Here is a 26,269-nt window from a genome sequence, read left to right on the forward strand (position 1 = left end):
CTTTGAGCATTTCGCAGTGATGTGTGTTGTAGTTGCATTGGAGAACAAAACGACAAATTGAATTGTAGAGGGTGTCAAGTTTGCCAAGGTGGGTTTGAGGTGCCGAGCCGTATATTATGTCTCCCTAGTCAATAATTGGCATTAGCATCTGCTGTGCGATACGCTTTCTGACCAGGAGACTTAGGGAGGATTTGTTCCTGTAAAGTAGCTATCTAACATTCCTTATCTGACACAAGGCTATGCACATTATGATTTTTGTGCCAGATATATAGGCTGCCAGGTTCAACAACGACTGGCTGACTTGCTTGTCTGAGAAATTTGAATCACTAATAGAATTAATTTAAGTAATAAAAAACACAAACATATACTGAGGGGCACACCAATAGGGTGCCATTAAAATGCCTGCAAAGATTCAGATTTCTAAATTTCATGGTCTTGGATCTATGGCACTGACAGACTCTTATTATAATAGATTCTGCTGCTTCAAACAGAGGAGCATTCCAACAATGGTATATACAGATATGAAGCATAGGGTCTCTGGAGTTAAACCGTGTTAATTTTTGCTGTGGGGACCCCCTGCTTCCAGATACTTACCTCCAAAAGGTGCTGCAGGTTTAAAGTTTCCAAATTACATGGGCCAATAGGAAGCTGCAACAGATGATGTTGTGTTTTTCGTGCAACCTCCATATTTTTTCACCCAGCTGAATATGCAACCGGCAACACATACGGAGTTAAATATCTTGGAAACAAATGGTCCCCTGAGCCGAAATAAAACAAAAAAAACACCCCCTAGGTGGAAACACACACACACACACACACACACACACACACAATGTGTGTGTGATTCCACCTAGGAGGTGTTGGCTAGAAAAAACAGTCTCCAGGGCACACCTAAGCCAAACAGGATCCCAAGTGAATGAATAATAACTCCTACGCGTTTCAACCCACTAGTGGTCTTTGTCAAGGGAGGAGGGAGGTGCCTCTACCACAGGTGTGCAGACGGGCAACACGCCCTGAGCGTTCGGGCCACCACGGAGCCATCGGAGCGCTCCCTAAACCGCTGACCACACTCCCTGCAGCCTCCTGCCCTGCGGCGGTCTGTCCGCATCCTCCAGCGGCATCCACACCAGCCGCAGCGGATGTAAGGGGGAGGGGGCCAAGGGGACTCAGAGGGGGACCTGGCATGCACAGTAAGAGATATTGTATGCTATAGGCATATCTAACTGTTACAGACCAGATCAAAATGTGAGACAGCTTTAGAATAGCACATTTGTTTTGTAGTATCATACAGTATAAGATGTGGAGATAATATTCAGAAATACGGGATAATATTCAGGAATACCTAATGGAAAACAAAATTATTAGTAATAGTCAGCATGGATTTATGAAGGATAGATCATGCCAAATTAACCTTATTTGTTTCTTTGAGGAAGTAAGTAGGAATTGATACCAGGGTAATGCAGTTGATGTGGTCTACATCTGGGTTAAAAGTCTTAGACGTTTTTTTTGTTGTATACATTTAGCCACGTCCACTAGCACTCCTTTTGACACTTATATGCATATATATATATACAGTATTATGTGGTAATGGTTGGGGTTCCTCAGAGCTTGTTGGGAATCTGTGTATCTTGCATTAAAGGGGTAATGGATGGAAGGGAAGTAAACATAATTATGCACCTTTACAAAGCATTAGTAAGATCACAACTTGAATATGGAGTACAATTTTGGGCACCATTCCTTAGAAAAGACATTATGGAACTAGAGAGTGTGCAGAGAAGAGCCACCAAATTAATAAAGGGGATGGACAAACTGTCAGGGTCTCCTAGACCTCCTGCCTAGCCATAGTTCTTCTTTGTCCACTGGGTGTGCTGCTGTCTTCTGTTTCCTCTGGGTTCCTCTGTCTGCCTGTCTGTCTTCTTGTTGCTCCTGTCTCTGTCCTTTATAGCTTCTGCTTCCTGGTTGGTTCAGTTGCCTTTGCTTCAAGTCAGACTCTTATGCACATGCCTATGTCTGTGATCGTGATCTGTTGCTGTACCTGTACCTGTATTTAAGTCTGTTCACAGTAAAGGCCCTTGCTGGTAATCTGGCTTGTCCCTGTTTGTTATTGCTCCCCGGTCTCAGTCCCTGCTCCCCGGTCTCAGTCCCTGCTCCCCGGTCTCAGTCCCTGCTCCCGGACCTGTCCTGCCCCGCCTGTCCTGTTCCAGTCTCCTCGTTGCCGACCTCTGCTTGTTACCTGACTTCGCTACCTGCCGCCTGCCTCGGACCCCTGCTTGTTACCTGACTTCGCTATCTGCCGCCTGCCTCTGATCTCTGCTTGTGACCCCTACTACACTTGTGCTGTTCCGGCCACCGAGATCCTACCCGCCACAGGAGTCTCCCGTGACACAAACTAACTTATGAGGAGAGACTAGCTAAATTAGATTTATTTACATTAGAAAAGAGGTGTCTAAGAGGGGATATGATAACTATATACAAATATATTCGCGGACAGTACAAGGAGCTTTCAAAAGAACTATTCATCCCACGGGCAGTACAAAGGACACGGGGCCATCCCTTAAGGTTGGAGGAAAGGAAGTTTCAACAGCAACAAAGGAAAGGGTTCTTTACAGTAAGGGCAGTTAAAATGTGGAATTCATTACCCATGGAGACTGTGATGACAGATACAATAGATTTGTTCAAAAAAAGGTTGGACATCTTTTTACATGGGAAAGGTATACAGGGATATACCAAATAAGTATACATGGGAAGGATGTTGATCCAGGGATTAATCCGATTGCCAATTCTTGGAGTCAGGAAGGAATACATTTTTCCTCTTATGAGATATTATAGGCTAAAGCAGTAAAATTCAAGGCATTATTGAAAACCCTGCTCTGTGATTGGTTAAAATTCCGGGCATTATCCACAGTAATGCCCTGAATTTCAGCAGCTTGCAAAATGCAGTTTTCAATCTGTTTATTTCAAGCCAATCAGCTTTCAGAACAGCTGAGACAGGGCAGGAGATTGGTTTGAATTAAGTAAAAGCTCTGAGACAGGGCAGGGGATTGGTCAAAAAGTATCAGGCACGGTTTGACTCCTCCCCCTCCCTCATGTAGGTAAAAAAATTTTTTTTACTAATCCACTACTAAAACTCTACATTACAATATGTGATATGGTTAATGCATTAAAATTACCATGTATGGAAATATAGAGCTTAAATTAAAAGTCGCAGCTCAAATTTTGTCACAAGTCACCAGACTGAAGAGTGCCGGATAAAAATATATATTAATCATGGTAATTACACCATCATTATAATCCCATTACACTTACTTTCATTAGTTCTAGCACAATCTTACTGATTAACAAATTAATGTGTTTTATTCATTTATTTCTGGCCTTTACAGTTTTTCATACTCTCTTCAAAAGGTTGATTTAAATTATCAGTTCACAGCTATGTGTTATTTCTATCGCAAATTACGCTATGAAATACCTAATATTTCAGTTGTCACAGGAATGCCCATATAGTGTATTGAACGCCTAAAACAAGCATGTGTACATAACAAAAAAAAGTATTTTAAATATATAAATAAATATTACACTGCATATATCCTCTTCAACAGTTTCCAATCTTGAAAAAAAAAAATGTTTTTTCATGGAATCTTACATAAAATGCTTTATACTTCAGGCTGCACTTATAGCACCAGCAAAAGCGTCACTGACGTCACCCTGCGGTTGCTGGAAAAATCAAATTGAAGTGACTTCCAGCGATCGCTACCAAGCCGTTGCGCCGAGCCTACTATAAGCGCACGCGACGGCGTCAATACATTTTTCATGCAATGTCGCGTCGCTGTCACTGTAAGCGCAGCCTAAGTCCTGGGGAAAGAGAGAGACACACACACACCTCTAAGCAGCAACATGACCCCTATTATTTTCTACATTTGTGTAATCTATTAACAACGCTATTCTCTACAAGAAAAAAAGATTCAATTCTGTTGCACACAAAATTCTATTGTACTAGAAGATACAATAGATACAAATGAAAGCAATTAGTCTAATTCTGCAATGCTCTATAATGATTAATTGTAGTCTGGCTTCTGAATGTTTAAAAATGATTGAATATCTTGCAAACTGGCTCAAAATTGCAGTTTATAGCTCTAAACAAATCAGCTGTTCAATGATCTCCAGTGTAACAAAACAAGACAATGTATGTTCATTATATTCATGGCTTTCACTTTTTAATATTTAGGTACAAAATTAGAAAGAGCTCAAACTTAATGTACAGGTTATTTATTAAAAGTTTAAAACCAATATCAGTATAAAATAATTTAAGTAAACATCTAATGTATGGCCTCATTATCCCCCAACATTAATATTGCAACCACCTTCTTTTTTGCCGTTCTGCCTCCCAACTCCATACTGTGAAATCTATTGAAAATGCTGCTGCTAGCGGTTTCTCATTTACTGGATTTGCCTCTTCCACTCTCTTGAAATCCCTCAAATGGCTCATAAAACTCTACATTTAATACTCTATTTCCTTGATTCTAAGCTGCACCTTTTTTCCGATTTTTACATGTCTGAAATCGGGGTGCGTCATAGAATTGACAAAACACCTCTTTTTTCACTTACCATGTTTCAGGAGAGGTCCCATGTCAACAGAGGATGAAGTGGCGGCGGCAGGAGAGGTCTCACGTCTGCAGGTGAATGAAGATAAGACAGCGCGTGGGTGGTGGCAGGAGATCATAATAGCAGGAGCACTGAGCAGGAGCAGAGCGGCATAGGGGAATGGCTGGGAAGGAGCACACGGTAACCGGAAGTCGGCCTCTGTCAACTTCCGGTGTTAGTGTGCTCCTTTCCAGCCGTTCCCCTATGCCGCTCTGCTCCTGCTCAGCTCTCCTGCTATTATGATCTCCTGTTGCTGCCACCACACATCCGCTGTCTTATCTTCATTCACCTGCAGACTTGGGACCGGTCCTCCCGCCGCACACACGCCCGCTAACCATCTTCAACCATCTTCAGACATGGCACCTCTCCTGCAACCACCGCCTGCTTCATCCTCCGCTGACATAGGACCTCTCCTGAAACATTAAAGTGAAAGTCATTTTCCTCGATTATTAGGGTCCAAATCGATGGTGCGTCTTACAATCGATGGCATCTTAGAATCAAAGAAATACGGTATAATATTCTCCTTAAAGGCTCTACATTCTTCATCCCACCTCTTACATCTCAGCAATAATTGCTCTCTATGCCCCTTCGGTTTCTTGTGAATGCCATCTCCTCTCTGCTCCACCTGTCTCTACAGTACTCTCACATCTGAAATGTTTCTACCTTTTGGCTAATTATCTGTGGAACTCCACCCCCCACAAGCATTTGCCAAACTACATCCCTCCCCATCTTCAAGTCACACGTGAAATCTCCCTTCCCCAATTAAGTATTTGGTTAGTTTCTAGGTACACCTCCTCAAACTCCTGATGCCCTTGTTACCAGAGAGGATTGCTTGTACAGGACTCACTTCAGAAATTGTCTTTGATGTAGAGATGAATATAGTACATCTGATTAGCTGCACTGTGTACATATTACATTGATATGCAAGAAGTGAGGAAATGGACAAACAAAGGTTGTTTACCCCACACCCATGGTATAACCAGTCTTTTGTTTATTACCCAGAGCTTCAAACATCCCTTGTGTTTTGTAATTAACATTTAGACCCAGGGGAAACAGATGTACATTCCTTAGCAGAGATCAAACCCTGGGTAACCTTTTGACCTGTCCACTAGTATATTACAGTACAAGATGGATCAGACATTAATATGAATTCTAAGACATCAAATAAGATTAAGACATACACACACAATTTAGTTTGAGTATCTTTCCTCAACCAATTAAAAATCTCCAACTTGCTGAACAATTTACAGAAACCCACATATAAGGAGAAGGGATCAGTTAGTCAGTCAAGAGGAGGGATAGTAAAGAGAGACGTGTTGGATTCCAAAAGACAATTTCAGGTAATTACTGTATGATCATAATTCTTGTGCACTTGTAAATCTTTATATATCTGTATTTTATATCAATGTATGGTTAGATAGGATGAGTGGTATCCTTTTGTTAGGCCTGTAATAAGTACAACCCTTATAAGGAAGTATAATTAGTACGACTCGTGTAATTATTATAATTGGTTTGCTGTTCTAATACATTTCTGTTTATTTGATTAAAGCCATCTCTATCATGTCTAAAACTCTCATAAACCAGGGTATACATGTGTAAGTGTGTACTCTGGTTGGAATACATATCTACACATCTATTTCCTCAAGTAATGGTATTAGTATATTAATTCTTATAAGCCAGAGATGCATTTATTAGTTATCCATCTATAACAAGTATCTGTATTTCTATTTCTGGATAAGACTAAAAGCATGTATTTGCTAGTTAATTCTTATAAGCCAGAGATATTTATATCTATCTATATACAGCTCACCCCCACTATAGCGTGATCCGCTATGACGCGGTCTAAACGTGGCTCCCGATTTAAGTTTAAGTTTGCTTTTAGAGAATTGGTAATAGAATATGAAAGGTCCTGGGTTCGATTCTTGTATGATATGGAATAGTAAATTAGTAATATTATAAAATAAATAAAATAATAATTTATAAATTATACATTGTAATTAAAATAAACCTATTGGTGAAACGTACGTAGGGTACGTGTGACGTCAGCAAGCCTGCGACGTCGGCTGACTCGGAGTGGCAAGGGAGTCCTGTTAGTCTGAGCGTTTCGGAGACTGTAGCCGTGGACAGCAAGAACGCGCAGACTGTGTATACATTGCACCCCTAGATAGATCCTCTCTGCCATCAGCTTCATTATAGCTGATTACTGGTCAAAGCACCACAGAGGTCACTTTCCTCTGCTGTGCAGTCTCCAAAATTACCTAACTGGGCATTTAAGTAATCAATGTCCAGTGGTGGAGGGGTTATTATACCCACCCACTTAAGATTTAGGTTGTTGTCATATACACGTCTTCAACCTAGACAATTGGTTAATTACCTAAGATTTTGCAGACTTAGATATTATGGGAGATATGCAATTTTCATGAGAAACCCAACCAATAATAGGGTCTCAAGTTATTCAGGGAATTCTCTCTCTGTTCATTTAAACAGGACAACTGTGATAAAAATAAACACACACACGAATTTTGTTGCGGTAGAAGAGTTTAATTATATACTCTCTAAGTGTTTTTGCAATACCATCAGTCACCCTTGTGTAATCACACTCCGATTTTTATTATATGTTCACGTGTTTGTTTCGTTTTGTTCCATATCCCGTACACTTCATTTTAATTACGTTAATAAAACCGAGTTTTAATTTGTTAGGTGTGTGCCACTACCTCAAGGGGATACTTTCCTGTCTCACCTTTCCATATTAGTAATAGGGCTCAGATACTAAGTGAGGTTATTAGGAATATTCTAAAATAAATAAAATAATTTATAAATTATACTTAATTAAAATAAAAATAAAATAATTCATAAATAATTTTATTTACAATGTATAATTTATTATTATTTTATAATATACCTAATTCCCTATACCATATCATACAAGAATTGAACCCAGGCCCTATCATATGCTTTACAAATTCTCTACCTCCAAGCCACAGGGATTGTGTGATGTCACGGGCTCTAAAAGCAAACTTAACATATTGTACACAGTGCAGCCCCTGCCCTGTGCTGCAGAGGTTAAATATATTTATAGAGTCTGTGACATCACACCAATGGTGTGTGTGTGTGTGTGTGTGTGTGTGTGTGTGTGTGTGTGTGTGTGTGTGTGTGTGTGTGTGTGTGTGTGTGTGTGTGTGTGTGTGTGTGTGTGTGTGTGTGTGTGAGTGAAAGTATTGAATGTTCAAAGGAAAAAAGAAAAAACATTCCAGCATGGTGTAGGCAATGTGTGTGTCATGTGACCCTCCATTGCCATGGTGCTCGAATGTCTACGGCAAGGAGAAAGGAGAGCAGCAGAGAGGAGAGAAATGCAGATGCAAGGAGAGAAATCTCATTCTGTGGACCCCGAGGACCGCCTTATAACTGGGTTCAGATCGATCTCTCGGTCTCTCTCTCTCATATAAATGCATCTATATTCCCATTTCTGGATAAGGCTAGACATATGGTTTTGCTAGTTAATTCTTATAAACTACAGATATCCATATACATGGATACATTATAAACACATCTATATTTCTGGATAAGGCTAAACATTATTGGTAACACTCTTCTCTCCTGCAATACACTCTATACTGCACATTCCCATCATATTATGCAAATCTCCTCTTATTCAATTTAGTTTGTAATCTCTGTGTAAGGAATCATGGAACACGTCCTTTGCGACATGTTCCCTCCTTACCTGTCATCACTCAGACCTCCACTCTGGCACCAGAGTGTGCGCGCATGCGCAGTTCTTCTAGAGTGCCACAGAGCTTAGCTCCGCCCCTCGGACATGCCACGCTTCTCTCACATGTGGCGCACACACGTGACGACGTGCAACGCTCTCCAGCTGTGTGGCAAGTACTCGTTTAGCCCACTTGTCTCCTGCAGCCAATCTTTGCCTCCGCTCCGCCTCCCTTGCTACTTGTTCCTGCGTGCTACAAATACCCTGCAGTTCCTTTCCTACCTTGCTGAGCATAACTGTTGTAGGTTTGAGTTCTTGCATTTGTTGTGCCTTGCTCCTTGTCCTGTGTTCTTCTTGCAGTTTGACTCTTTGTTTACCGACCCGGCTTGACTTTGGAACCCCTCTGGATATTGACCTAGGCTTACCCTCGACCGGACCTCTCCAAACCCAGACCACAGCTATACAGACTTCCACGATTCTGACCTCTCCAACCCCAGACCACGGCTAACGGACTGACTATTCTGACCTCTCCATTCCAAGACCTTGGCAAGTATAAACTAACCCACTCTCTCCAACTCAGACCCGGCCACGTTTGACAATCCGCCTGCCATGCACGCTTTCGCTGCTGTGGGTGCGTGGTTTGCTACTTCCCCACCTCAGTAGCGGGGTCCTGTCTTGCTCGTGGGCAGCGCAAGCCTTGCCCTACAGAGTCTAGAGTCCCTAATTCCAAAGCTACATACAGTGGTGGTGTTCTATAAATAAATATATACTGTACATACCACTTACTCCTATTTAATTCTGCAAGTCTCATCTAGATTGGTAGAACCGGAACGCCTAAGGCCGCGCTTATAGTCCCGGCAACGCGAGGTCGCGTCAAAACAAGTGCATTTTCATTGACTTCCAGCGATCGCGATCAATCCGTTGCGCCGCTCCTACTATAACCGCACGAGATGGATTTATCACGATCACTGGAAGTCAATGAAAATTGATTTTTTTTTAGCAACTGCAGCGTGATGTCAGCGGCCATATGAGCGGTTCAGCCAATGAGGGCGAACCGCTCACGGCCACGCCCCCCCGGTCACCGTCTCTTGTCTGATACTATAAGCAAAAATCGCTGCTGCAACGGCGACAGATGACATCACGACACAGTAGCAAGGACTATGAGTGTGTCACGCATGTATGCCCGCAGACCTGGAAAGACCCCAGTACTGAGGTGGGAACGGTATTACCACACACCCACAGCAGTGAGGACAAGCCCGGAGTGTGGTATGGCGTTGCTGGGCCTGTTGGAAGATAGTTAGTGATACTTGCACCGTCTTGGTGGTAAAGCGTAAGAATAGTGGTGTCCGTGCGCCAGAGTCCAGGGATCCAGAAATCAGAGTAGTCAAGTTTGTAAGCCAAGTCCAGGGGTTACAGTGGTCAGCAAGGTAGAGTTCGTAAGCAGGGTTTAAGGGCAACAGAGAGCAGAGTAGTCCAGGACGAGCAGAGGTCAAACCAGAGATAAGCAGGAGCAGGAACAGGCTGGAACACAGAGAGAGCAAAGCATAGGACTGCACACACAGGGATAACAGAAGCTATGCAGAGAGATGATAGAAAGGACAGACAGGGGTTATAAAGGAGAGAACACCAATAGGAGAGAGAGGAGGAGCAGAGGGAGAAGCGGGAGACAGCAGGGATAGGTGAAGGAGGAGGAGACAGGGGAACCAGTGAGAGAGATCGCCTGCAGGGCATGGGAGGAGGAATCAGGAGACTGGAAACCCCTAGAAGAGGAGCGTGTGCGCGCGCCCTCTGTAATCTGAGAGTGCGCGCGCACAGGCTGCGTAACGAGGCGTGCGGAGCGCCGTGGGGGCACCTGCAGAGGGGAATGAAGGAACAGAGAGAACAGTCGCCGGAGGTAAGGACATGGGCGCACATACCTAGGGGGCCTGAGAGTGGGGAACGCTGCAGCAGGAGCTCGGGGACCGCGCGGGTGCGCGAGTCTTGCGGGGCACTCGCCGTGGCATAGGACCGGCGTCAGAGGCTGCCGGAGAGGGACAGGTGTGGATAAAAGAAGGGAGGCTGGCAGGGGAAGAGACAGAGAGGGTAGGTGAGCGTGTGACATCAGGGACACATGTAGGGGAAGGAATCCCCTGAACCGTCACAGAGTGGCCTTATTCTCATTTAATGCACTTGAGGTTCCTTGTTCTATTTTAGTAATTCTGTAAAGTCCCAAGTACATATGATTTTTTTTTTTTAATATAAATACGGATTTGCAGACTTCAGTAAACAGAACTCTTTCTGTTAAAATAATGCAGAAAAAGTAACTTTTAATATGTGCCCTTACTGTTTTGTTTATACGTGAAGGTGATATGAAAAGGCGCTAACAGCTATAAGTGATTAAAAACAATAAATGTGTTAAATAAATTACTATACAAATGTAATACAAGTGATAAATAAAAACTTACCATTTTGTCTACGTTAAATGTCAGGTACAGTAAATCTATACATCCTTAGCTGGCATTGACATCCTCTAACTAACTTGTTTCCACATTGAACGCATTTATTGGACGTAAATGCCAAAGGCTTATGAAATAATTGATAGCTTGCATGATGTCAACGCATTCTGCTTGATACGTAGACCTCAGAGCAATCCCGATGCGAGTTACAAAGATTATAAATCTTTATGTACTAAGCAATTGCTTAGAGCAGAGCGAGGCCCTTAATGGGATATACAGTGTAATTTACTTCAACAGAAGATGTGACCTAGTGGTAAAATGCATTTACCTTGCAAGTTGGATAACGAGTTGGATAACACAACACAAATTTAATCTATGACCCAGTGCCAGCCCTTGTGAACGTACATGTGGCACACACTAAATATACAACTAAAGCTAGTGGAGACTGAAATAGATCAATACTTTGTGCGAATAGTAATAAGTCTGTGTTTTGCTTCTAAAGAAGCTTTTTATTTTTTTTTAAATTCCATGTTTAAATTGTGACATTTAAAGCAGCAATAATACACCCCCACCCCGCTTATTTCACTATGTAAAGCATGTGACAATGTATAATTCTACATTCTTACCTAAGCTGGCTAAGAGAGTACTTCAGTATTAACAATAGATATTATACGAGAAGCTTTCGAGAGTTCTCCTCTCTTCCTCAGGTCAGCGATATGATTTACAAAGATTTCATGAGCTTAACACAGATGTAAAAAAAAGAGAAACAAGATAACCATCTAAGGCAGATGATGCAGAGAAGGAATAAACAGACAGGGCAATAAAGTGATGAAAGGGACAGTGAGACAAAGGACCATACATCCATCAGCAATGTGCAGGGGGTGGGGTTGCAGGGGGGGAGAGGGTGTTCATTGTAAAATTCACAGAGGCAATTAGAAACATAATGGTAGTGGGTTAAAACCCCCATATCAGCATTAAGTTCTCTTGTTTTAGTGTCAAAGAGCATTATCATTTTGAGTTCAAAGAGTCTCTGTGTGTGAGGGCCTATGAATGTGACCCTTTTTATTTATTTATAAAATTTTTTTTACCAGGAAGTAATACATTGAGAGCTACCTCTCAAGTATGTCCTGGGCACAGTTATAAAAATACATGGTTACATTAAAAGAACAGGGTTATGCAGTCAATTCACAGACATTCTTGACAGAGAGTTGGAAAATTGGGTACAAACCAAAGTTTCTTAATGTCTCACTGCTGCATCCTCCTGGATGGCCCTCCGCCGCCTTAAACTCAACATGGCTAAAACAGAGCTCCTCATACTTCCTCCCAAACCTGGCCCTACTACCTCCTTCCACATTACTGTTGGAACTACGATCATTCACCAAGTAGCCCAAGCACGCTGCCTAGGGGTCACACTCTACTCCTCTCTCACATTCGCCCCTCACATTCAAAACATTTCTAAAACCTGTCGCTTTTTCCTCCGCAATATAACAAAGATACGCCCTTTCCTCTGTTGCTCGACTGTAAAACTCTGACTCAGGCCCTCATTCTCTCCCGTCTTGATTACTGTAACCTCCTGCTGTCCGGCCTTCCTGCCTCTCACCTGTCTCCCCTACAATCTATCCTAAATGCTGCTGCCAGAATCACTCTACTCTTTCCTAGATCTGTCTCAGCATCTCCCCTCCTGAAATCCCTCTCCTGGCTTCCGATCAAATCCCGCATCTCACACTCCATTCTTCTCCTCACTTTGAAAGCTTTACACTCTTCTGCCCCTCCTTACATCTCAGCCCTAATTTCTCGCTATGCACCATCCCGACTCTTGCGTTCTTCTCAAGGATGTCTTCTTTCTACCCCCTTTTTATCTAAAGCCCTCTCCCGCCTTAAACCTTTTTCACTGACTGCCCCACACCTCTGGAATGCCCTTCCCCCCAGTACCCGACTAGCACCCTCTCTATCCACCTTTAAGACCCACCTTAAGACACACTTGCTTAAAGAAGCATATGAATAGCACTGTGGATATTCTGAACACATGATACATAAGCTTGGCCCCCTGCAGACGCACTTACCAGAACTCCCTCCTACTGTCTCTGTACGTTCTCCCTACCTACCAATTAGATTGTAAGCTCCTCAGGGCAGGGACTCCTCTTCCTTAATTTTACTTTTATGTCTAAAGCTGACCTGTTATTTATATTATTTGTTATTTATTTGATTACCACATGTATTACTACTGTGAAGCGCTATGTACATTAATGGTGCTATATAAATAAAGACATACAATACAATACAATACAATAAAAGGCTTGTGATTTTCCAATTGAAATAAAGCAGCTTTAACATCACTTTAACATCACCAAACAGCAGAAAAGATCTCACGTCTCGCGAGATTTCATAGGAAAGTCACAGTCTACTGGCACTGACGATAGCAAGTCCTCCAGGGAACTATTCACACAGGATCCACATCCACGTCCTCGCCCTACTAGTTTCGCCTATCGGCTTCATCAGGGACATGCCCCTTTCCTACGAAACTCGCGAGACGCGAGTTGAAGCCTCACGTGACACGGAAGTGATCTGGGTACACGGAGACACCAGCGGAGGACGCAGGATGTCGTTTGTAACCACTAAGGACCTCAGTGTGTTGGTGGAATCCCGTGTATGCCGAGAGACCAGGAAAGAACAACGCAGGGCGTTCTCCTGAGAAGTTAAGGAGAGCAGCAGGATACGGTTGGCATATGGACTGTTACCCTGGCGGACATATCCTTTATATGTTTTTTAGTTCAATAAATTGTTTGTACTTTGGTTACCCCTCTCTTTCCTTACCTAAAAGTTACTCTGGGAGCCCATCTGAGCCTATATGGTCCTGTGTAAAGAAGTGCCGTTTCTGGTTGAGCCCAGTAGCTGTATTTCTGATGAGGAGCCCAGCTGAATCTGACGGAGTGGACTTCATATAACAAGTGAAACAGCCAAGATTATACAATTTTGCCTGTATTCATCTGTCATCTTTTAAGTGTAAGTCTGTGTGTGTATGTGTGTGTGTGTGTCTGTCTGCGTGTGTCTGTAAGTGTATACACGCGCACACATACGCGCTCTATGAGCGCCGGACATAACTGTTATGGAAAAAAAGGGTGCTGCATATCATAGCATCTCCCAAATAATGGAAAGGTTACGGAGAGGAAATCAGGTATTAGAACTATTGGGTCAGAGAATCCTGGTGAAATCCCAGAATTCTCTGGCGTCCATTTCTCCTGCGGCTAATATATGCATGTATATCTTCATTTATATAGCGTCCCCAATATACTTAGTGCTTTACAAAAGACAATACAATACAGGAAATTGTAATAAGTGCAAACTAATTCAGACAATAGGAAATGAAATTCCTGCTACAGAGAGCTTACAGTCTAAAAGTTCTAAATCTCTATGGCATCAACTGTGCGTGAGGGTGGGGGGGATTTTCTCAGGTCCTGGGTAGTTTGCAGAGAGTTATCCTCCCCTAGATTTAGAATGGGGGATACCTTTGTAATGTATATGGCAGCGGTACTCAAACTGGGGGGAGGGGCTACATTTTCAGGGGGGAGGGGGGCATGGCAGTTAGAGGTCCTGTGCTCTCCCCCAAGGCATTTAAATTAAATGCAAGGCCTCTATAATACACTTACCTTCCCTTTCAGCATGGCATCGTCCTGGTAACCCGGAGTCAAATGATGCTGCGGTGTCACATGACGTCGCGTTACCATGGCGATGTGATGTCGCATGACCCAGCGCGCCATTTGAAGCCGGGGTCGAGCTGGGGGGGAGGGGGAAGAGGCGCCAGGTGCCGAAAAGAGCAGGCAGGGGTGGGCACGGGGAAAAGTTTGCGCACCCCTGGTATATGGCATGAGAAAGTATTTTAAATCGATGTGGTACTTCATAGGTTAACGTTGGTTACAAATTGCCTTAAAAATACAAGACATTTGTTTTATGGCCTGTAACCCTTGTCCCATATGCAGGTCACGTGCTCACAGGTGTGCCATACATGGCACCCCTCATTTAATCTTAGGTGGGATTTGTCACCACAATATCACAATTCATATATGATGGAGCAGAGTATGGAGCACATTGAAAAAGCCTACAAAGATTCATGACTTCTGGAGATTGGTAACAACCACTGAAATAAGAGCCTGGTTAATCTGAGTTTAACAAAATATAAGCAATAATAAAATATTCTATTTTATAAAATCTTTGCCAGGCAGAAATCGGGAAAGGTTATTTGTATTTTTACCATTAGATGTGTTTGTAGCCGCTTCCAGTTATTCTATACTGCTCACACACTTGACAAATAAGCTTTGATGTTCTGATTTAAGAGTGTAAAACATAATTATATATAGATTAGATCAGTTTGATATTAAATGAAGGATTTATTCAGTTTCAAAGTTTATATTCACTTGAATACTCAATTTTGAAATGCTTTTGGGGGGGCATTGAACTGAAATTACTGTAAAATCTGAAAATTAAAATAACTATTGATGTATTAAGAATCAACAGGTTCAACTAAAAAAACCTGCATGATGTGTCTCTGTTTATAGTAAGAATATTATATTATCTTTATTGTGACTTGAGAGGTAATCCTAGCAACATCATTTTTTTTATAATAATCTTTGTGTTTTAATATATGCATCTTTTGATTACCTTTATTGAAAACTAATTACCTAAGCTGTCTATCAATTAGTTCTCTCGTGATCGATCAGCAAAATCCTGCTTCCTAGGGTTCACTAAATGACTGCCTTTTAGTTTCAAATCAATCCTTCAGTCCAGGTAACTCAGCAGCTACAATGTATTCTTATATTACCAAGTTAATATTATCTATTGCTACAGTTTGCAGCTCAAATTGCTGGGAATATTGGCAACAAATCAGAAACAGGAAAGTGTTACAATGATCTTGCACTGCTGGGGAGGTGTGTTGAAACCTGCTATAGAAAATCGAAGGATGCTCAGTATAATAATACTCATAAAAATGGCCAAGAGTTGAATTTTAAAATACGTATTATCTAATACTACACCAATACTAACTGATTTAAAAAAAAACAAACAAAAAACAAAACATGTTGGATATTGCTTGGATTGCTCCTTTAAGTGGAGATCGCGTGATCGCAGCGGCCATTTTCCGGGAAAATGAAGACGTCCTATTTCTCTACAGGGCAGATTGCGTCCTGCGATCCATGGGAACACAGTATGCCATCTAACCAGGAAATAACAGACCCCTTTAGCATGACAGGGGGGCCAACGGGAAACCACAATGTCATCCATGGCAACTTCCTATTAGCCTGGGTGCCGGCAGAGATTTAAAACCCATAAATTACTGCCAAACTGGTGGTAAGTATTTCGGAAAGCAGAGGGTTCCTTAAGCTGAAAATGATGTGGTTCAGCTCTGGGGACCCTGTGGTTCTCAACCTGTGAAAAAAGGCGAGTTACATAGGGGCGACAGCTGCTTTAAAAAACACGTCCCAAACATTAGTTTCGTTTGCTATTCATGGGAAGACTGAGCAGATAATATCCTTTTATAATCCCCGCGAGTGACCAGCATCTCAAGCTTGTGAAATGAACAAGCAAGTGTTAACAAGACGGAAAACATTGTACCCTTTCATTTCTTACACGTAAACAGTTCCTGTATATACGGCTGTGTAATTCCCAATATAGCTACAAGGCCAAACATGTCTCATCCTATACAAAGAAAGACAAATAAAAGAAGTGGTCTTCAGAGTTAACTGTTACCATGGATATCAATATTCCTATAACGGTTTAATATAGGTCTTCTTTCTGTGACTTCGAAAAATCCAAACTGATTTACAGTACATGGCTACACTTTCCTGAAATCTGTGCATTTTGTTACTGCAGGTCTATGAAATGTTGTCATGTAGTATACAGTAGTATACAGCTACTGTATTGTAGAAAAGCAATAAGTCACAAAACTGTTCTATACTTCTTACGGTTACACCATCTCCTTACATGCTCCTTAGAGAGGATGGATAGATGTGTGAAAAGCAGTAATTCATATATGTGGGAATGATTTTTGGTTCTCTGAAAGTAAATCTACTTCACAGAATAACAATGCAGGGCACTTTTAAACTTCATGTCGAAACTAAGCATCGCCAACTCCACTCCGTCTCCAAAATTAGAGCCTCAAAATCTCACACAAACTGTTGTGCCAAGGGCAAACTTAATAAACAGCATAACATTACTCCCAAGCTGTACAGTATGTACCGGGGGTGGCGTGCAATGAGTCAAATGGACAACTGGAATACAACCTAGATAGTCTTTACGTGGAGCTTAGCCTGAACATTCAAGGTGCCACCAACATTAGGGAATGGTATAAGTGTCCCAACCCCAAAGTCTATTCCACGTGCACATTCCCAAAGCCACAAGGGAACTGATGATATATCCTTGTTCAGCATTACAAAGCTACCAACAACAAAAAATGCAAGCCATTTACATTTTCTTTGGTACCCAAAACGATGAATGTGTCGTTTCCAATCAAACAGCCTCTTGTGTTGGTGACCTATTGATGTCTGAAGACATGTTTATTGTGTCATTGAACAAAAATCACTGCACGATCATTTTACGTGTGTGTAAACGTACTTACCAATTCTGTAATAACGATCCAACTGGTCCCAAAGGCTTTGATGATCCGGCCTTGGAAGGTCAATGCTTTTAAGAGGTTCATATACTGAGCCTATAAAAGAAAAAGTACCAAAGTGAAAACAGGATCTTATCTCCAAAATAAACGTATCAAGCATTCTCATGCAGCATAATAAACAATTGTCTCTTTCATTAATCACACTGATTATGTTAATTGCATTTCCCACAGACCAGTCCATCACGCTTAAATGCTCACCGTTATTATCCAAGACCTCTGTGAATACTATACAGAAATAAAGATCTCTGCATTAGTGAAACATCGACTGTAAATTCATGTGTCAAACATTTGGTCCCAATTTTCATCCCAAAGCGGCTTTAAACTACAACTTCCACTTATGCTTTTAGCTACAGTATTGTAAACTTTATAGATACACACACACACACACAATATTTTAAAAAGTGATACAGGTTTAAAAAAAAAAAAAAAAAAGCAAAAACTTTTACAGTATGTCCTGAGATTTTCAATTGTACCGCACCCAACACATTTAACAGGCAAATGGTACATAAGCAAATTGTGAACAGTATCACATAACTGGAAGGAAAACACTACTAATTCAGTATTACAGTCAAATGACTATTGTGGACTCCCCTCATACATATATATACACACATACATATATACACACACTATCTATACTGTAGACATATAAAATCAAAAACTAATAGACCATACCGGTCTGTGGCTAACGAAATGCTTTTATTTGGGCGAGATTTCGAGATACACTGGTCTCTTCTTCCGGCGGTGTTACAATGGATAAAGCAAGCAAGGTGTTTTACTTACAGTAAAAACAGTGCATTCTGGAATGTATCTGACTGAAGCCTATCCCTCCCCCTGTGCAGAATGGGATCTATAACTTAAGGTGTTAAATAGTTCCTGAATGTTAGTGATGTAAGAGTGTGTGTGTGTGTGTGTGTGTGTGTGTGTTTGTGTGTAAATATACATTTATAAAGCGCCCACAGTGTGTACAGCGCTTTACAAAATGTGTGTATGGGAGTGTATACCAATGGTGTGAGTAGATGTAGAAATGTAAGAGGGTGTTGCATTACTATTAATGTGTGTAGATACTATGTGGTCCCTATTGGTATATATGGATAGAATTGCATTGGACATATGTATGTGTAAGATTTATTTATTTATAAAATATTTTACCAGGAAGTAATACATTGAGAGTTACCTCTCGTTTTCAAGTATGTCCTGGGCACAGAGTTAAGACAAATAATACATGGTTACAAATACAGTTACATAAATGAACAGGTTATACATTATATATTAGACATTGCATGCACAGTTAAAAATATATATATTATAGGCGAATGAAACAATTAGAGACAGCTGTGTGCATTCATGTAGCGCAGTATGTATAGACATGGCCTTTAGCACTCATGGGAAGAGAGTTCTCTTGTCAGGATAGTTACTCATGAAGCTGCGGTTTTGATTTAGGTCACTGCTAAGTGTCCCGAACAGTTGCATAAATTTGTCTTCATGCAACCGTCTCTCTTTTGGTGTTCTAAGATTACTTTTGAGTATGGCCACCTTCAGATTGTTCCTCTTATGGCCTGTAAGGATTCTGCTCAATCCGTGCTGGGTTTTCACTGCGGTCCGGTTATCTGTCTCTCCTGCCCTTTCTCCTCCCTGTGGCCATTTTGGGTACTGGCAGCCTGCTTTATAAGGCTGCAGTTACCATAGAAAGTCGCAGAGCAAAGTTCTATGTGTTTGCAGCTCCTGTCGGTCTTTGCAGTTATGCCTTACCCTCTTGCCTGTTTTGAATTCCTCTTGCTGTCCCGAACCGTGACCCCGACCTTGCTGCCTTCCGCCAGCCTTGACCTCCACTTGCCTCCTCGACTTTGCACCTCTGCCGCAAGCTCGGAACCCTGCTTCCATACTGACTACGGATACTCTTACAGGAATCTGTCACTGGGTCACGGTTTATTTGTATCCCTACCTCAGCACTGTGCCTCCTGATTTGACTTAAGCACCGTCACATTTTGCTCGGCCAAACATGGATCCCGCTGAGGTAGCGAGCCGTATCTCTCCAAGGGGAACTACTTGGAGATCATGAGACACGCTTCACAAAGCAAAACCAACAGAGGAAATTAATTTCCAGCCGACTTCAGGACATTATAATCCGGCTGGATACATTTCAGGTGGGTTCTACCCCTGTACTGCCATTGCTGGCAGCTTCCCCGGCGCCAGTTCCGTCATCTCCTATGCCCAGAGAGCCACGGATCCCGACGCCTCCACGTTATGGAGGGAATCCTATGACTTGTAGAGGATTTCGGAACCAATGATCGATGCAGTTCGAACTCCAGCCCTCCATGTTTAGCACTCATCGATCCAGGGTAGCCTACCTCATTTCTCTACTGACAGACAAGTCTTTGGCCTCGGCCTCCCCCCTCTGAGAAAAGGAATCTCCACTGATTAATGACTGCGCTGCCTTCCTCTAAACATTCAAAAAAGATTTTGACGCTCCTGGTCGCGTCTCTTCTGCTTCGTTCCTTCGAGTCCGGCAAGGAATCCGTACTGTGGGCAAGTAAGCCATTGAATTCTGAACCCTTGCCACAGAGACAGGCTGGAAAAAGGAAGCTTTGCTGGCAGCATTTTGGCTGGGGCTTTCTGAGGGGTTAAAGGATGAACTAACTTGCCGGGACACTCTCAAAGATCTGGGGAAATTTATTGCGGTCTGCATGAGAATCGATCTACGGATGCAGGAACCTCTCCCTGAGGAACCGATGCAATTAGGCGACACCAAGTTACCTGAGCAGAAGAAAACTATGAGACGTGTCAGAGGACTGTGTCTGTACAGTGGGCTCAAAACGTCACTGTGTCACAGACTGTCCTACATAAGGAAAACCGCAATGCCCAGTGAAGATGGAAGAATAGAAGAAATGTTAAGAGAATATTCCTCTATCACCTCACCCTTCACGGCTCCTCCTGCCGGTTTCACTCTCCTGGGGACCAGCATTCATTTTCACTCAGGCTTTTGTGGATTCAGGAGCCGCAGGGAACTTCATAGACCATGCATTTACGAAACTCTGCTCCCAGGGGTCATCCCTCCATGAGGCTGAACCTATTCCCTTTCGGAACCAGAAACCAAGGATATGTGAGAATACATTTCGGAGAACCTTCAGCGTGGGTTTATCCGCCAATCAAGGTCTCCCACTGAAGTGGGTTTCTTCTTCGTTTAAAAAAAAAAAACATGAAATAAAGTTATTATATACAAACACACACGTTACATATAAACCCACACACATTAAAGACCGAGTTTGCAGCTTAAAATATTAATAAGACTGATGCATATAAACCACAGTCTATTTCAATTTAAAAGGGAAAGATATGCTAGCCGTTAACGGAAATTAACATTCACTCGTGTACAAGTTCACCTAATTAAAAAAAAAAAAAAAGTGCAGCGCTTCATTAGTTCTGCGAGAATTAAAGCCTTATAATATTGTAATTGCTTTTTTTTTTTTTAATTTCTGGAAAATTCACAGACAGCCTTTTTAGCAGCTTAAAGTAAACTTGACTGTGCCCATTAAGAATGGGTGGCATAACAAGGTTGTAGCAGTCAAAAAGGAATCAACTGCTATGCAAATAAACCTGGTTTTAAATCTGTTATGCATGTTTCAATAACATTATTAAACACTGTATATCATACGCCTTATAGACGTCTGTGCACATATAATACTTTAGAGTCGATGCATTACTGGAACCAAAAGGAAGTGGTAGAGAATAAATTAGTAATCCCTCTGTCTTTGATGGGTACAGTTTCCACGGTCAAGGATTGATCTACGGCTGGAGTGAATCCCAATGGCAGGAACAGCAGGGAGCGTGGTTGGGGTCACATGCAGAGGTCGGAGGCAGGCAGTATGTAGCGTGGTCGAGGTCACAAGCAAAGGACGGCAACGAGGAGGCTGGAATAGGACTGGGTCTAGGATACAGGACTAAGACTGAGGAACAGGACTGGGACTGTATAAACAAGGCAACAGCATACAGCGACAGCAGCAGAGAATACAGGAACCTAGCAGGTGCTGGAGGAACCAGTATAAACAGGCACTTAGGTATAGGAAGGGGAGGCTTATAAAGGCAGGCTGAGAGATAGAGCACAGGTGCAGAGGTGTTAGGTTTCAGAGTCTGGAATGTTCTGTGAGAGCTAGCAAGACCAGCAGTAGTCCCGGTCGGTGTGCATGGATACTGCAGGCTGGAACGTCAGGAAGAACCTGACATTAATACCCCCTCCCACGAGCGTTCTCCGGTCGATCTCTTTCCAAGGCTTGTCTGGATATCTATGGTGGAAAGCCCTGAACAGTCGTGGAGCATGTACAAAAATTGTTGGTTCCCATGATCTCTCCTCTAGGCCACAGCCCCCCAGTGGACCAGATATTGTAGTCTCTCTTGGTGTAACCTGGAGTCCAAACTTCTTTCCACAATGAATTTCTCTTTCTTATCCACCAGAACAGGGTCAGGAGGAGGAAAGGTGCGTCCAGGAAAGGGATTCTCCCGGAATGGCTTCAAACAGGGAAATGTGAAAAACGGGGTATATTTTAATGGCCTCTAGAAGTTCTAATCTGAAGGACACTGGATTGATCAGTGCTGAAATACAGAATGGCCCAATGTATTTTTGTCCCAATTTAATGGTTGGAACCTTTAAATCGTAGATTTCTAGTTGAAAGCCAGATCTTATCCCCAACGTGAAACTCTGGGGAGGGTCTGCGGTGTTGGTTGGCTGCTATTTTGTACTATACTTGAGCCTCAGGCTGCACAGAGTCCTCTCTCAAGATTGAAAGAAAATGTTTTTTCCTTATATGATATATCAATTGATGCTTTATTGAGAGTTTTTTTTTGTACTGCAGCAAGGCTGGTGGTGATTAGTGACACATTTTTTTAAACTAGTAATTTTTCTTATACATTTTTTCTATTTATTAAATAATTAGTTGCTGTAATAGTTGAGATTCACATTTTTTCCTGAAATGGACGAGGAAGAGGATATAGAGACTGTTATCAAAACTACATACAGGCATACCCCGCTTTAAGGACACTCACTTTAAGTACACTCGCGAGTAAGTACATATCGCCCAATAGGCAAACAGCAGCTCACGCATGCGCCTGTCAGCACGTCCTGAACAGCAATATCAGCTCCCTACCTGTACCGAAGCTGTGCGCAAGCGGGGAGACTATAGAGCCTGTTACAAATGCGTTATTTACATCAGTTATGCACGTATATGACGATTGCAGTACAGTACATGCATCAATAAGTGGGAAAAAGGGAGTGCTTCACTTTAAGTACATTTTCGCTTTACATACATGCTCCGGTCCCATTGCGTACGTTAATGCGGGGTATGCCTGTATGTTCAGGATTGTGAAAATAACTTGGAGAGACTTAAAAAAGCCAAAAGGGTATTTGATGAAGATACTGAAAATATTACTTGCGAGAGCCCTTCAGATCTGATTGACCATTTCGTCAGATTAGAACGTTTACTAACACAAGACATTAGACTCTTTTGGGATATAACCACCCTAGAAAACTATATAAGAGTCAAACGTATCCCAAGGGGTCTCCACATGAAAAAGATGCCTTCTTTTGGATTTATTAATAAGGAATTTGAACTCCATTGGAGAAAAATACTTGATGAGAGTTCTAAAAAATTAATGGAACTTATAATAAATACAAAGATAAGTGAAAAGGCAATTTTAGCTAAAGAGATCAATACCCTTAAAACCGAGCTTAATAAATTTTGTAATATGGAGCAATTCCCACACAATGACAAAATCCTGTTAGTAAACATTGAGAAAATGGAGAAGGGGGTAATAATGAAAAAACAAGAGACATTTTCAAGAGACAGAGGGGATTATGAAAGGAATCAGGTCTACTGCTGGGAGAGACCTGTTTCCAATCGTGAACCCTATAGATCTAGGAACCCCACCCACTCTACACCTAACAAATGGGCACATGATGGGGGCAACATTGAACAAAGGCCTAATACTAAATCCATTCTTAAATCGCCACATTCAGACAGGAGATCAAGTTCTGATACCGATTCATCTGACACTATAGATAGACCATCCGTGTCCTTTTCTAATAGACATCAAGACCACAAAGATTCTGAGCGTGGCTTTTTTAATAAAAGCTATATGACCAGTACCCGAGAAGATCCTTCTTGGCCCCCAACTAATACTACTAACCCACCGTCAAAAAACGGAAGAGGAGCAGAAGGGGGAAGAAAAACAGGGAAAATCACAGGATCAGACAGCAAGAGGAAGAAATATTTTTAGATACGTCTAAAAATAATGTCATTAACATTTCAGATACCCCTCTAACTTTACAACAAACATTGCTGTTGAATAAGGGCCTCAATTTTGCTCCACAAGAGAACTTTAATTTGTTTTCCACGATCATCGACCTCCAAAAGTACACCAGGAAGTTAGCTCTTAAAAAATTGTTTATTAAAAAAGATAATGCTGATATGTGTACAGATATCAATGCTTATGTTGAACCGACTAATCATGATGTATGTTCTTTTGGGGAGGATGTCTTTGGTCTCAAAATGAAATCCCTATATCGAGTGAGCTGTGTAGATGACCCAATTGACACCCCTTTTTTTGGTCATGTATACTCTGGTTTGAAGAGAAAATCATTATTTATTCCCCACAATTCTAAGGGTCCCAGTATATCAAACTTTGAAAGGTTGGTAGAGCGGGATCTTAGAATTTTGTCCGAAGGTTTCTCTTTTTCATCGCCTAAATTTGATAATCTTTCCAGAGTTGAGAGAAATGATCTTGATATCTTAAAAAATGACAAATCTATTGTCATAAAAAAGGCTGACAAAGGGGGTGCAATAGTGGTTCAGTCTGCCCTTAAATATAGAGAAGAAGCATTAAGGCTATTAAATGATGGTTATTTTTATTTGAGACTGAAGACAGATCCAACAAATGATTATATCAAAGATTTACAAGATCTGTTGGCATTGGGAGATGTTTTATATGTATTGACTGTTAAAGAAAGGAATTTTTTGAATTGTTTGCATCCGGTGAAACCGGTCTTTCACCATCTCCCAAAGATCCATAAATCCCTCGAGGACCCCCCTGGGCGTCCTATCGTTGCGAGTATTGGATCTTTGGGAGATGGTGTCTCCAAATATGTTGACAGGTTTCTTCAGCCAATGGTGCACACCTTGCCTTCTTACATTCAGGACACCACGGCCCTCCTTATAGCACTGAAGGATATTGTCTGGAGGGATGGATATAGATGGGTCACCATGGATGTCACGTCTTTATACACTATTATTGAACACCAACATGGTTTATTGGCTATTAATCACTACCTCGAAGAATCTTCACTTTCTATGGCACAAATTTCATTTATCACTGATTCCATTTTTACTCACGCACAATTATTTTTTGTTTGATTCTCTTTTTTATCTTCAGAAACGGGGCACGGCTATGGGGAGCTCTTTTGCTCCTTCATATGCCAATCTTTTCATGGGTTTATAGGAGTCCACACATATCTATGGTAGCACTAATCCTTATCTTTCCAATATTATCTTCTATAAGAGATATATTGATGATTTGATTTTTATTTGGCACGGTGAGTTAGATAGTTTATATTCTTTTATTCACGAACTTAATACCAACGATATAAATTTAAAATTCACATTTCATACAGATACACATTCTATTGATTTTCTTGACGTGACACTCCATGGTGACCCTAATACTAATATAAGAACAGATGTCTTTATCAAACCTCACTCCAGAAATTCCTATCTGCATGCTAACAGTAGCCATCCTAAATCTCTTATTAGAGGTATTCCTAAGGGCCAGTTCCAAAGGTACAGAAGACTTTGTTTTGACAAAGATTCTTTTGAGAAACATTCCAAAGAACTCAGTTCTAAATTTTTGGCTAGGGGCTATGCTCCTAATATTGTAAAAGCAGCATATATGGATGCAGAATCTATGGATCGTACCAAATTGATTCATCAAAAGAAACAGAAAAAAACTAATGTTATTGATAATCCTTTGTTTATTACTCAGTTTAATGGACAAATACAACAAATCCGTTCTATTGTATATAAACATTGGGGAATTCTCAAATTAGATTCAGATTTGGATTCCATCACCGAAAGTGGCCCCAGATTCGTTTTCAAAAAAGCCAATACATTGGCCACTTCAGTGTCAAAAAGTTTATTTCAATCATGTCCCCCCAGTCCTAAGGGACATATACCCAAAGGATTTCATAAATGTGGTTTGTGCAGGTGGTGCCCATTTGCTGTCCCCACAAAGAGAATACACACATTGTACCCCAAAGATAGACATAAAATTAGATCTTTTATTAATTGTAATAGCAGTTATGTTATATATGTCATCTCATGTGGGTGCAATAAGAGATATGTCGGTCGTACTATTAGACCACTTAAAGTGCGTATCTCTGAACATGTGAGGCTGATTCGGAAAAAAGATAACACACATCCAGTGCCTAGGCACTTTTCTGAGTGTCCACAAGGAGGTATATCCAACTTAAAATTCATTGGCATTGAACATGTCCCCGTTAATGTAAGAGGTGGAGATAGAATTCAACTTCTCAATAGGAGAGAAATGTACTGGATCTTTTCTCTCCATACATTGCATCCATACGGTTTAAACGTGGATTGGGAATTGCAACATTTTTTGTAGAGCAACCTATTGTGACTTTGTGACTCATATTGTTATTTAGTGGTATAGATTTTTGATTATGTACCATTGTTGTATTTGAAACTTGTAATGTCATGTCAATGTTATGTAATATTATTGAAAAATGTGTTTGGAGCTCCGGAGTAGCTGCGTGCGTTGTCCTGT

The 26,269-nt window shown here is 41.5% G+C and overlaps 1 protein-coding gene across 1 annotated transcript in view; it reads right to left on the bottom strand.

Annotated features, from left to right (window-relative positions):
• The window catches only part of PHKB (phosphorylase kinase regulatory subunit beta), a 420,515-nt gene that overhangs the window by 354,205 nt on the left and 40,041 nt on the right, over positions 1–26,269 (bottom strand). The window contains exon 4 of the mRNA XM_075577209.1: positions 17,387–17,476. Within this exon, the coding sequence (XP_075433324.1) occupies positions 17,387–17,476 (90 nt within the window). The remainder of the gene's footprint in view (positions 1–17,386; positions 17,477–26,269) is intronic.

Source organism: Ascaphus truei, chromosome 19, assembly GCF_040206685.1.
Source record: "Ascaphus truei isolate aAscTru1 chromosome 19, aAscTru1.hap1, whole genome shotgun sequence".
Classification (NCBI taxonomy): domain Eukaryota; kingdom Metazoa; phylum Chordata; class Amphibia; order Anura; family Ascaphidae; genus Ascaphus; species Ascaphus truei.